This window comes from Sorex araneus, chromosome 6 (genome assembly GCF_027595985.1).
Source record: "Sorex araneus isolate mSorAra2 chromosome 6, mSorAra2.pri, whole genome shotgun sequence".
Lineage (NCBI taxonomy): Eukaryota > Metazoa > Chordata > Mammalia > Eulipotyphla > Soricidae > Sorex > Sorex araneus.
The window spans coordinates 95,024,233-95,035,871 of NC_073307.1; the positions used below are offsets into that span (position 1 = coordinate 95,024,233).

General features: G+C 60.1%; 1 protein-coding gene across 1 annotated transcript; it reads left to right on the plus strand.

Annotated features, from left to right (window-relative positions):
• Window positions 1-4,188: 4,188 nt before the first annotated feature.
• Window positions 4,189-11,628, plus strand: KDELR3 (KDEL endoplasmic reticulum protein retention receptor 3). The gene is made up of 5 exons (XM_004610509.2): window positions 4,189-4,360; window positions 6,512-6,612; window positions 8,944-9,102; window positions 10,041-10,293; window positions 10,759-11,628. The coding sequence occupies exons 1-5, from the start codon at window positions 4,270-4,272 to the stop codon at window positions 10,797-10,799; spliced, it is 645 nt and encodes a 214-aa protein (XP_004610566.1). The 5' UTR covers window positions 4,189-4,269; the 3' UTR covers window positions 10,800-11,628.
• The last annotated feature ends 11 nt before the right edge of the window (window positions 11,629-11,639 follow it).

The window sequence follows — 11,639 nt, forward strand, 5'->3', positions numbered from 1 at the left end:
TTTCCGGTGTCTCAAACCCGGGTAACCACCGTTTGGATGAAGATACAGAACCTTTCCAGCGCTCCAGAAGGCTCCCCGGGAAGAGAGGATATTTTTATTTAATTTATTGTTATTATTAGGGCTGGAGCGATAGCACAGAGGGTAGGGCGTTTGCTTTGCACGCGGCCGACCCGGGTTCTATTCCTCCGTCCCTCTTGGAGAGCCCGGCAAGCTACCGAGAGTATCCCACCTGCACGGCAGAGCCTGGCAGGCTCCCGGTGGTGCATTCGATATACCAAAAACAGTAACAACAATTCTCACAATGGGGACGTTACTGGTGCCGGCTCGAGCAAATCGATGAACAACAGGGTGACAGTGACAGTGACATTATTATTATTATTACTTCTCTGGGTTTAAATCTGTGAGGGAAGGAACATGGGGTCACCATGTTCTAAGATCCCCACCGCGTTTTTATTTATTTTATTTTATTTTATAATTTTTCTTTTTGGGTCACACCCGGTGATGCTCAGGGGTTACTCCTGGCTCTGCACTCAGGAATGACTCCTGGCGGTGCTCAGGGGACCCTATGGGATGCTGGGAATCAAACCCGGGTTGGCCGCGTGCAAGGCAAACGCCCTACCCGCTGTGCTATCGCTCCAGCCCCCCCACCCTCTTTTTAAAGGGGCTCCTGAGGCAGGCAGAGAGCGCCCAGGAGCCAGGCCACTTGGACCGTGACAAGCGCACTATGAATCACTCGTTGCTTTATCCCAGGAGACTATCACAACTCTTGGTGTTGGAACACAGGTGCCAGCACTGGCGGCCCACCGTGAGCCTGGGGACAAATGACCCTCTGACTTTGACTGGGACCCCTGCACTGGCCTCTTCTCTAGCCCGGGCAGGGGGTGGGTATGTCTGTGCTTTGATTTTCCCTGTTGGCGGCCCAGGCCCTCACAGCTCCTGGGTCTTCAGCGTCTCTGCCATCGTCCTTCAGAGCCCACCAGGACGCCCCTGAAACGGTGTGAGCACTGCCCCTTCACGCCCCGCTTCCCATGGTGCCAGCCTGGGCCCGCCCTGGATGATGTGGGCACTCTTTTTTTTTTCCTTTTTGGGGTCACACCCAGCGAAGCACAGGGGTCACTCCTGGCTCTGCACTCAGGAATCACTCCTGGGGGTGCTCAGGGGACCCTATGGGATGCTGGGAATCGAACCCGGGTTGGCCACATGCCAGGCGAACGACCTCCCCGCTGTGCTATTGCTCCAGCCCCACTGCAGGCCTCTCCGCGCTGCCTGGACATGCCAGAGGAGGGGAGGTTTGGGGGACTTTTAGTCTCCCACTCTGTAAAATAGGTCCTGCCCTCGGGGCCGGAGCCATAATACAGCAGGCAGAGCATTTGCCTGGCACACGGCTGACCCGGGTTCAGGTCCCCGCATCCCATAGGGTCCCCTGAGCACTGCCAGGAGTGATTCCTGAGTGCAGAGCCAGGAGGAACCCAACCCCTGAGCATCGCTGGGTGCAACCCAAAAAGAAAAAAAAATTAAAAAAAGTTCTGCCTTCCCCTTACTATCACTCCCAATTTTTTTTTTCTTTTGGAGGGGTCAGCCTTGGGGATTTCCTCCTGGCTCACTTCTTGGGGCTCATTTCTGGTGGGGATCAGGGGTGAAACAGGGACTGCCTCCTTGCCAAGCTTCCTTGTGTCCCCCCTTACTTCTGAGATCTTAACTTTTTTTTTTTTTTGCTTTTTGGGTCACACCTGGCGATGCTCAGGGGTTACTCCCGACTCTGCACTCAGGAATCACCCCTGGCGGTGCTCAGGGGACCCTATGGGATGCTGGGAATTGAACCTGGGTCGGCCGAGTGCAAGGCAAACACCCTCCCTGCTGTGCTATCGCTCCAGCCCCACTTCTGAGATCTCGAAGCAAAGGAAAGGGGAGGCTCCTGTCCGCCCCCCAGGTGGAGCAGTAGGGGGAGAGCTGACCCTCGCTCTCTCCACCTCCCGAGGGGTGATGCTCTACCGGGGCCCCAGGGTACCATCGAGGCGCCTGTCGAGGCCCTGTCTGCCCGCTGGCTGATGGAGGGGGGGTGTCTGCAGACGTCTGGCGTTCCTGCTGCATCCACACTTCCCGTTTCCGGCCGGCTGGATTTTCACCCTCGGTGGGAGGCAGGACGGAGGGCCTGGAGGACCCTGCGGGTCAGGCCCCCCCTCGTGCCCGCGAGGGGCTCCTTCCTTCTCCCAGAGAGCCGATGTCGGGCCGCGACTTGCTGGGCTCGCAAGGAGACGAGCATCCTTTGCCCTTGGCGCTGGCGGAACCCTGCTCGACGGCACGCCTGCCGCGGACACAGTCGGGGTGCAGGGAGGCGAGGGCCCGGGCTGTGGAGGGTTAGCCCGCCGCTCCGCAGCACCAGGCGCCGTGTGTGAGGACACAGGGGGCCAGAGCCACTTATGGGGGGGGGGGACATGCGTGACTCAGTGCTCTTCCTGGCATGAACTGTGTGTGCCGCGGTTCAAAGCTCGCCCCCTACCCTTTGGACCGTCTCTCCCGAACCCAGACCCATCTTTTTTTCTTTTTCGGGTCACACCCAGCCATGCACAGGGGTTCCTCCCAGCTCTGCACTCAGGAATCACTCCTGGCAGTGCTCAGGGGACCCCATGGGATGCCGGGAATCGAACCCGGGTCGGCCGCGTGCAGGGCAAACGCCCTCCCTGCTGTGCTATGGCTCCCATGAGGTCTCCCCTCTTCTGCGTCAGGAGCCTTGAAGCTGTTCCCCCCTGGGCTGCGTCTGAAGAGTCAGGGATGGTGACTAAGCGTTTGGGGGGTGGGGAGGCAGTCTGAGGAGGTCTGTGTGTCGGGGGGAGCCAGATATGAGTGTGCACCTCAAATTCCTTCATCTGTGGGGGTGAGGAGGGCTCAGTCTGCACGGAGAGGGCGGGGGGCTCCGTTTCTTGGGGAGATTGAGGACGAGCCGCTGCAAAGATGCGGCGACCTTCATTGTTCCCATTGAATGGATGGGTAAGCTGAGGCCAGAGGGGACCTGGCAGGCTCCCGGCCCCTGCTGTGGGTACAGGACAAGGGGTCATTCAGCATGGGCTTATTCCTTCCACTGCCTTGGGGTGTCACTTGGAGACACCCTCACCCCCACCCCCCACCCCCCAACCAGGGCCTTGTCCAGTGCTGCGGTGCCCAGGGACGGAGCGAGCAGGGCAGGTTCGCACCTGTTCCCGGGCCGCGGCGGGCAGGGCCGCCTCCGGAGGGACAGATGTTTCACCAAATGGCAAAGGCACGTGCGTTCCCGGGCTCGGGGAGGAGGTGGGCGTGGAGACAGGGGTGCCAGCTGGCCGGGCAGCCACACCTGAGGGACTGAAATAGCCACCGCCTTCTCTGGGCACGGGGCGGGGGCAGCTGGGCATGGCTGGGGGGGCGGGAAGGGGCCCCTTGTTGTGGCCCCCGGGCGAGGCTCGGGCCCCTCCTCACCGGCCTTTCACCTGCGCCTCTCCCGCTCAGATCCCGGGCCCAGGGCAACGGCCACGTGAGGACGGATCCGGGAGCCCCGGGGGGTCCTCTGCGTCATGCCAGGGGGGCCTGGGCAGAGGCTGACGCCAGCCCCGGGTGATGGTGCTGCCCTCGAGCCTTGGGGCCAGCGGCCGCGTCCCGTGGCTGGAGCGGGGGCCTCTGCGGGGGGACCGTGTTCCACCACATTCTGCTCAAGCTGGGGGTGGGAGGGGCTGCTGGACTGGGGGGCTCCCGCATTGGAGCCATGAGGGGCAGATGGACAAGAGCACCACTGCCTGGGCCGGGGGTCCGTCCTGGAGGGAGAAATGGGGCTGCAAGTGGGAGGAGGGGTCACAGAGCTCAGAGACCAGAGAGGGTGGTTGGTGGGCTGCGGTCACACAGCACTGGGAGGGAGAATCTGCCCCCGCCCCCGTACCCCAGCCAGCTCCCCTGGGCTGTCTCTGGTTTTCTGGGTACCCCCCCACACCCGAGACCTCCCCCAACTGTGCCTCGCCTGCTCCTGGTCTGGTCACACCAGAAGAGAGTGCTGGGCACAGTCGGGAGCCGGACGCAGCGACCCAGGCGGGGCGGGGGCGGGGGAGGCCGGGGTCCCGCCGGGGGCCACGCGGGACGTGGCGGCCGGGCCGGAAGCCCCCGCCCGGGATGGGGCGCGGGGCCGGGCCTGGAGGCGGGATCTGGGGCGCTTCCTGGCTCGGGCGCGGCGGCCCCGCCACGTCACCCGGCGGCCGAGCGCGCGGAGCGCAGCGCGGACCTGCCCGGGGCTGGCGCCGCGCCGGGACCATGAACGTGTTCCGCGTCCTGGGGGACCTGAGCCACCTCCTGGCCATGGTCCTGCTGCTCGGCAAGATCTGGAGGTCCCAGTGCTGCGCGGGTGAGCGGGGCCGGGCGCGGGCCGGGCCGGGCGCCCGCAGCTCTGCGCCTCTCAACTTCCCGGGCAAATGTGGAGTCGCGGGTGCAGGCAGGGGCGCGAGGAGGAGGTTCCCGAGGGTGCACCCCCAAACCAGCTCCCCCTCCCCACCGCCACTTGGAAGAGGGGGGGGTGAGGCGGAAGCGACGCCCCTCCCTCCTGCCAGCCCCCCACCCCATTCTCTGGGCAGGCCCGGGGGTGGGGTCCCCCACTCAGGACTGGCCCCCCACGTCCACCGCCTTCTCTTGCTCCCCGCTGGCAGACAGGTCCTGGTCGCAGAGCCCACCCCCCTGCACTTGTGGCCTGGCCTGAGGGCACGCGGCAAAAGGGACAGCGACCCTGTCCGGCAGGCAGAGGCCCAGAGGTCCTTTTGCCCGGCCAGGCTTGGAGACATTTTGGCACCGGCCGGGGGCCCCGTGACTGCCTGGTCCAGGCGCTGGTGGGGAGCTTGGAGGCCACGCGGGGAGCAGCTCTGACCGGCCTTGAGGGCAGACAAGTGTCCCCGGGGGCTGGGCACTGTGGGGGGTCCAGCGCCACAGGGGGCAGGCCTGCAGGGTGAGTTTGGGGTGACCTGGAGGGCAGTCGTTCTGGGCGGGGGGCCCGGTGCTGGGTGGGGCTGCAGGAGGAGCTGTGGTGGGCAGGGCAGGGTGAGAGGTGGCACCGGGGCGGGGCATGGCAGCGTGCCAGGGCAGGCTGGGGTCCCAGGGAGGTGGGTAGGGCCAATGGGGCAGGGTCCTGGGGCACTGCTGGCCCGATGCTGGCAGTGGGTCTCACAGAGAGGCAGCTGGCCCGTGCACAGGCAACCCGGGCGGAGCCGGCGGCCGGGTGCCAAGTGGCACAAGAAAGTGGGCGGGCACCCGGTGTGCCCGAGCGGAGGGGTTGTGGCTGGAGCCCATCACCCAGCGCGCTGGGACCCGAGGGTCGGAGAATGTTCTGGAAGTCGTGAGAGGCCGTGGAAGCCTGGTCTCACTCACAGCCGTGACCCTCAAATGGTTCCAGCTCCGCAGAGAGAGGGCGGAGCCGCTGGGGAAGTCGAGGCAGAGACCCCAGGTCGCCAGCTCTGTGCTCCTCTGTGGGTCACACATGTGAGCAGTGGACCATGCGGAGGACTGGGCCGGTGTGGGAGCAGATGTGTGTATGTTGGTGTGTTGTAGGTATGTATGTGTTGGGGTGTGCGCGTGTTTCTGTGTGTCGTGTGTGTCCGTGTGTCTGGACGTGTATCCATATGTTTCTGTGTGTGTCCCAGGTGTGTGTCCTTATGTTGTATCTATATCATGTGTGTCTGTGTGTGTCCGTGTCTGTCTGTGTCTGTATGTGTGTGTCCACGTGTGTATCTGTGTGTCTATGTGTGTCTGCGTGTGTCCGTGTGTCTCTATGTCTGTGTGTCCATGTGTATGTATCTCTGTGTCTGTGCATGTCTGTGTCTGTGTGTGTCCGTGTATGTGTCTCTGTGTGTGTGCTGTGTGTCAGACTTGCCCACGGAGGCCCTGAGGCTGACTCTGGCTTGGGGACTCTGACGCTTTTTGATTCCTTATTATTATTATTATTTGCTTTTTGGGTCACACTCAATAATGCTCAGGGCTTACTCCTGGCTCATGCACTCAGGAATGACTCCTGGCGGTGCTCGGGGGGCCATATGGGATGCTGGGAATCGAACCCGGGTTGGCTGTGTGCAAGGCAGACGCCCTCCCCGCTGTGCTATCACTCCAGCCCCGATTCTTGCTTCTTCACAGCTCGTGTATTATCTGATTTTGGTCTTGCAAAGAGTAAATAAAGCCAGACGTTCTATAACTTAAGTAAAAAAAGCTTCCTCAGTCTTAAAACTTGGCAGGTGACTGCCAAGCCCAGTCCGGTGCCCCCTCCGTGCCCCCTGAGCCCCCCTGCCCCCCCATCACACCTTGGCACGTCCGTGACTTTCCTCTAAAGATGTGGCTTCCTGGGGGTGTCCTCCGTGGGGTCTGGGGTGGAGCCGAGAGAAACTCCGACGCCCCCACTAGGTCCGTCACCTCCCCCCAGCCCTGCCCAGGCCCCCGAGAGCAGGGTGGTGTCCATGGGAGGTAGGCGGTGGCTGCGCTCGCGGGGTCCCTGGGGTCTCACGGCCTCCTCCCCACGCAGGCATCTCGGGCAAGAGCCAGGTGCTGTTCGCGCTCGTCTTCACCGCGCGGTACCTGGACCTGTTCACCAACTTCATCTCCGTCTACAACAGCGTTATGAAGGTGAGCGCGGGCCGTCCCCCCGCTACCTTAGTTCCTCCCGGCTGCCCACTGCAGGGCGAAGGCCAGAGATGGGCCCGGAGCCACGGCACAGCGGGTCGGGTGCTTGCCTTGCGTGTGGCCACCTGGTTTGGCTCCCGACACCCCACATGGTCCCCTGAGACCTCCAGAAGCAACCCCTGAGTGCAGAGCTGGGATTTAGCCCTGGCCACACCCCTCACCCCCAGATGAAAAAGGTTCCCTGGGCTCTGTCTTACAGGGGATGGTCTGTTAAAGTGTGTGCTTGGCAAATCCCCCTTCAGAATATGAGGATTTTTTTTTTTTTTGAGGGGGGATGTGTTGGTTCATACCCATTGATGCTCAGGAGTTCATCTTGGCTCTACATTCAGGAATTACTCCTGGCAGTGCTCGGGGGACCCTATGGGATGCCGGGGATAGAACCTGGGTCGGCTGCGTACAAGGCAAAAGCCCTTCCCACTGTGCTATCGCTCTGGCCCTCCCAGAATATATTTTTTTTTATTTTTGGGTCACACCCGGTGATGCACAAGGGTCACTCCTGGCTCTACACTCAGGAATTACCCCTGGCGGTGCTCAGGGGACCCTATGGGATGCTGGGAATCGAACCCAGGTCGGCTGCGTGCAAGGCAAACGCCCTCCCCGCTGTGCTTTCACTCCAGTCCCTACCCCCCAGAATGTTTAACCAAACTAACTCTTCTGTCCCCGTGTCAAACCTTCTGCCTTGGGACTCCTGAATATTGCTGCCAGGCTGGTGGGCAGGCACCCTAGCTGCCGGGCAGACGTCCTTCCGGGTGGGGGCTTTGGGCTTCCGTCTGAGTTCCCGAAATCACTTTAGGTAAACTTCAACCCAAGCAGGAAACAGCGCCTGCCCTTCTTTAGTTTGTTTTCCGGGTGGACTCGGGCAGGCTTGGGCCCGGCGGAGGGCGGCTCGGAGCCTCGGGAGAGGCCAGTTCTCGTTTGTCAAATGAAGCGAGCGCCTCATTCGTCCTTCACTCACTCCAGCATCTTGTCTTGGGCTCGGGCCTGCATGGAGGGGTGAGGTAGGGCGGGAATTGTTTTCCTGTTTTTGCTTGAGGGCCACACCGGCTGTGCTCAGGGGTCACTCCTGGCAGGACTTGGGGGGGGAACGCCTGAGATGCAAGGCGAGCGCGCGCCCCGCTGCATTCTGCTGCTCCCAACACCATCACAGGAGGCCCTTTTCCCTGGGGAGAGAGGCTGGTGGCATCTATGAAATGTGATGGTGGCAGAGAACATCTTCACTGGGGCCGAATGACAGAGTGGGTGTGCATTTGGTTGAGGGAAAAAAAAAAAAGAGGAAAGGGCCTGGGTATTTTTTTTTTTTTGGCTTTTTGGGTTATACCGGTGATGCTCAGGGCTGACACCTGGCTCTGCACTCAGGAATTACTCCTGGCAGTGCTCAGGGGACCCTATGGGATGCTGGGAATCGAACCCGGGTCGGCCGCGTGCAAGGCAAATGCACGCACCCTACCCGCTGTGCTATCGCTCCAGTCCCGGGCCTGGGTTTTTGAAGCCTGAACAGTTCTCTGGGCCAGTGTGGCTGCAGACCTGCAGTCTGGCCTTGGGGGTGTGCTAGAAGGGTCGATTCTCAAGCCTTCCCAGACCTAACTCTGCAGCACGGGGCGCACGGCAGCCATCTGTGTGGCTCTGATGCTCATGCAACGTGGTGCGATGTGGGCCAGGCTGCCCATCAGTCCCACAGTGGGAGGTGCCTGGAATTACCAAGTGAGCACGCGGCCTTGTTGGGAGATGCTCACAGGTCAGGGATGCTGAACCGGAAGTATGAGCATCCTGGGGGCTGAAGTGATAGAGCGGGTAGGGCGCTTGCCTTGCTTGTGGCCGACCTGGGTTCGATCCCCAGAACCCATTGTGGTCCCCCGAGCCCCGTCAGGCGTAGGAGTAACTTCTGAACATCGCTGGACATCACCCCAAACCTAAATACTCTCTCCCCGGCTCCCCGCCCCCACCCGTCTCCGCAAAATAAAAAAAAAATCTGCAGTGAGATCCTGGGTGCCCACCTTTGCACTGTCACAACAATAAACCAGCCTGACAGGGGGAATTAGCCCCAGGGGCACTGGCCTGAGGGCAACACAAACCTGACCCTTGGCTTGGGTCCATCCCAATTTGGTTTTGAAGCCCAGTAGAGGCTCCAATTCCCTCACCTCTTTAGATAAATAAGCGTTTTAGGGTTGGGGGGGCAGGTTGTCACTTCTGGTAGCATGTGGTGACTGCAGCAGCTTCAGGGTGTGTGTGGTCCTGGGGTGGGAACACATGTGGCCCCATCCCCTTCTCCTGCAGGTGGTTTTCCTCCTCTGTGCCTATGTCACGGTGTACATGATCTACGGGAAATTCCGGAAGACGTTTGACCGTGAGAACGATACGTTCCGTCTGGAATTCCTCCTGGTCCCCGTCATTGGCCTCTCCTTCCTCGAGAACTACAGCTTCACTCCCCTGGAGGTAAGGGAGGGGCCCCAGCGACTCGCTCCCACGCACACCCCCGGACCCGCTCACTCGGGGGCCTCCCAGGGCCGAGCCTGGCTGGCTGAGTCCGGGTGACAGTCGGCTTGGCCCCATTTACTCCTTGACACCCTGGCGACAGTAGAACTTTGACCATGATCACGTCTGCAAGCACTGCGCAGTGGCCCTGGGCCTTGGGCCACCCTCGACCCCATAGGCACATGGTATTTTGTTTTGTTTTGGTCACACCTGGTGATGCACAGGGGTTACTCCTGGCTCATGCACTCGGGAATTACTCCTGGCGGTGCTCAGGGGACCCTATGGGATGCTTGGAATAATCGAACCTGGGTCGGCCGTGTGCAAGGCAAATGCCCTACCAGCTGTGCTATTGCTCCAGCACCCTAAGGTGTTAGTATTTTTTTTTTTTTGCTCCCATAGGCACATGGGAGTGGTCTTAAGACAGTCCCTTCCAAAGAGCACTCTGGGAGCACTCGGCTGAGTCCAACGCAGGACCCGGGGCCGGGGCCTGAGTTTGCAGGGCAGCATTTGTCTTTGAGATCAGACTAGATTCTGAGAAACCATTACCTTGACAAGGTATTTATACAGTAACAGTAAAAAAGAAAGTTGTACACAGGCTCACGCTATTGTGAAAAAGCTTTCAGGAGGTGCTGGAGCTGTAGCAGAGCGGGGAGGGCGTTTGCCTTGCACGCGGCCGACCCGGGTTCGATTCCCAGCATCCCATAGGGTCCCCTGAGCACCGCCAGGAGTGATTCCTGAGTGCAGAGCCAGGAGGAACCCCTGAGCATCGGTGGGTGTGACCCAAGATTAAAAATAAAAAAAAAGCCTCCAGGATTGTGGGTTTCCCCAGCGCAGTGCCGCAGGGAGCTTCCTTCCTGCTCCTGATCAGCCCCGTCTGGCCACGCCTTCCTTTGCCTCAGATCCTCTGGACGTTCTCCATCTACCTGGAGTCCGTGGCCATCCTGCCCCAGCTGTTCATGATCAGCAAGACTGGCGAGGCCGAGACCATCACCACTCACTACCTGTTCTTCCTCGGGCTGTACCGGGCCCTCTACCTGGCCAACTGGATCATCCGGTACCAGACTGAAAATTTCTATGACCAAATCGCAGTGGTATCTGGAGTCGTCCAGACCATTTTCTACTGCGACTTCTTCTACTTGTACGTGACCAAAGGTAGGTGGCTGGAGCAAGTCGCGGGTACTGCCGGTCAGTCAGCTATCCAAGACGGGACAGGGCAGAGAAGTGAGCAGAGACCGGTCTTAAAAGTGCTCCCATAAAAAGGCAAGGAGGGGTTGGAGCGACACAGAAAGGGTGTCTGTCTGCCTTGCAGCAGCTGACCCAGGTTTCTAATTCCTGGCACCACACATGGGTCCCTCAAGCACTACCAGGAGTGAACCCTGAGCACAGCCAGGTGTGACGCCAAAGTAGATAACACACACACCTGCAGATGGCAAACAGCCTTAGTGGGGAGAAGGGGGAGGGATGACCAACTGCAACTGCTAACTGAACTGGGCTTCTCATAGGAGAGGAGTGCTGGTGCCCAGGAAAGGGACAGACTAGCCGTTTCTCACGCTGTTTTTGGAGCCATGCCTAGGCTGCCTGCATCTTCCCTAGGCTCTAACCTCTGTCCCCTTCCAGTCCTTAAAGGAAAGAAGTTAAGTCTCCCAGTGCCAATCTGAAGCCTGAGGAATGCCCGCTCACCAACGCCCTTCCATAGCGCCTCCCAGTGCCAACGGAACTACGGTGCCTAGGCCACAAATGGGTCGATAGACCCCAGTGACTCCGAACTTTTAATCTGGAAAAGATGCCCTACTGTGCTCAGGACAAAACGCCAAATGAAGGTCACAATCAAGTGTCTGGGTTGTCATTCTCACGTTCCAGGTGAATCAAATGTAGAGTCAAGGTACAAGGCGTTACCCGAGGGGCTGGAGAGTTCGGGGTTTTTGCCAGGAGACTGTTACCAGGGAGCCAGGGGCAGCACCAAGCTGCCACCAGGCATGGCGCCAAAACAGGAGGGAGGGGAGGTGTACAGCAAACCCAGGTGATCGCTATTCCCAGAAAAGGTTCCTTTGCCCTAAGAATCCTTCCAGGGGGCTGGGGAGTAGAGTCAAGGTGCTTGTTGCGCTGCATGTAGCCAAGCCTGGTCCAAATCCTGCTGTCCCATCTGGTTCCCTGAGCATCGCCCGGAGTGCCCACCCCCACTCCAATTTTTTCACTTCTAAAACGGCAAGACTTGACGCAATTTGATACTAACGTTGTGAATCGACTTCATGCTGAGACTGACCCTAGCTCCAAGAGCCAGCCCTGTGTGATGCGGAGACGTGCAGGTGGGGCCCCGGGAGAAGGGCCGTTATTACCGTGACCAGTGGGCAGTGTCTTGTGACCGAGTCCAACTCCTACACCAAAGCCACCCCACCCCACCCCGACTCATTTCCAGGTGCTAAATGAAACACAAAGCACTAGTGCTTAGACTGTAGGCAGAGACCTTTTGAGCAATAATAATAATAAAAAAAGCCACA

Coding starts and splice junctions, on each gene's coding strand:
- KDELR3 (XM_004610509.2), top strand. CDS start 4,270: ATGAACGTGTTCCGCGTCCTGGGGGACCTGAGCCACCTCCTGGCCATG. Junction 9,103..10,040: donor ACAGCTTCACTCCCCTGGAG/GTAAGGGAGGGG, acceptor CCTTTGCCTCAG/ATCCTCTGGACGTTCTCCAT. Junction 10,294..10,758: donor CTACTTGTACGTGACCAAAG/GTAGGTGGCTGG, acceptor GTCCCCTTCCAG/TCCTTAAAGGAAAGAAGTTA.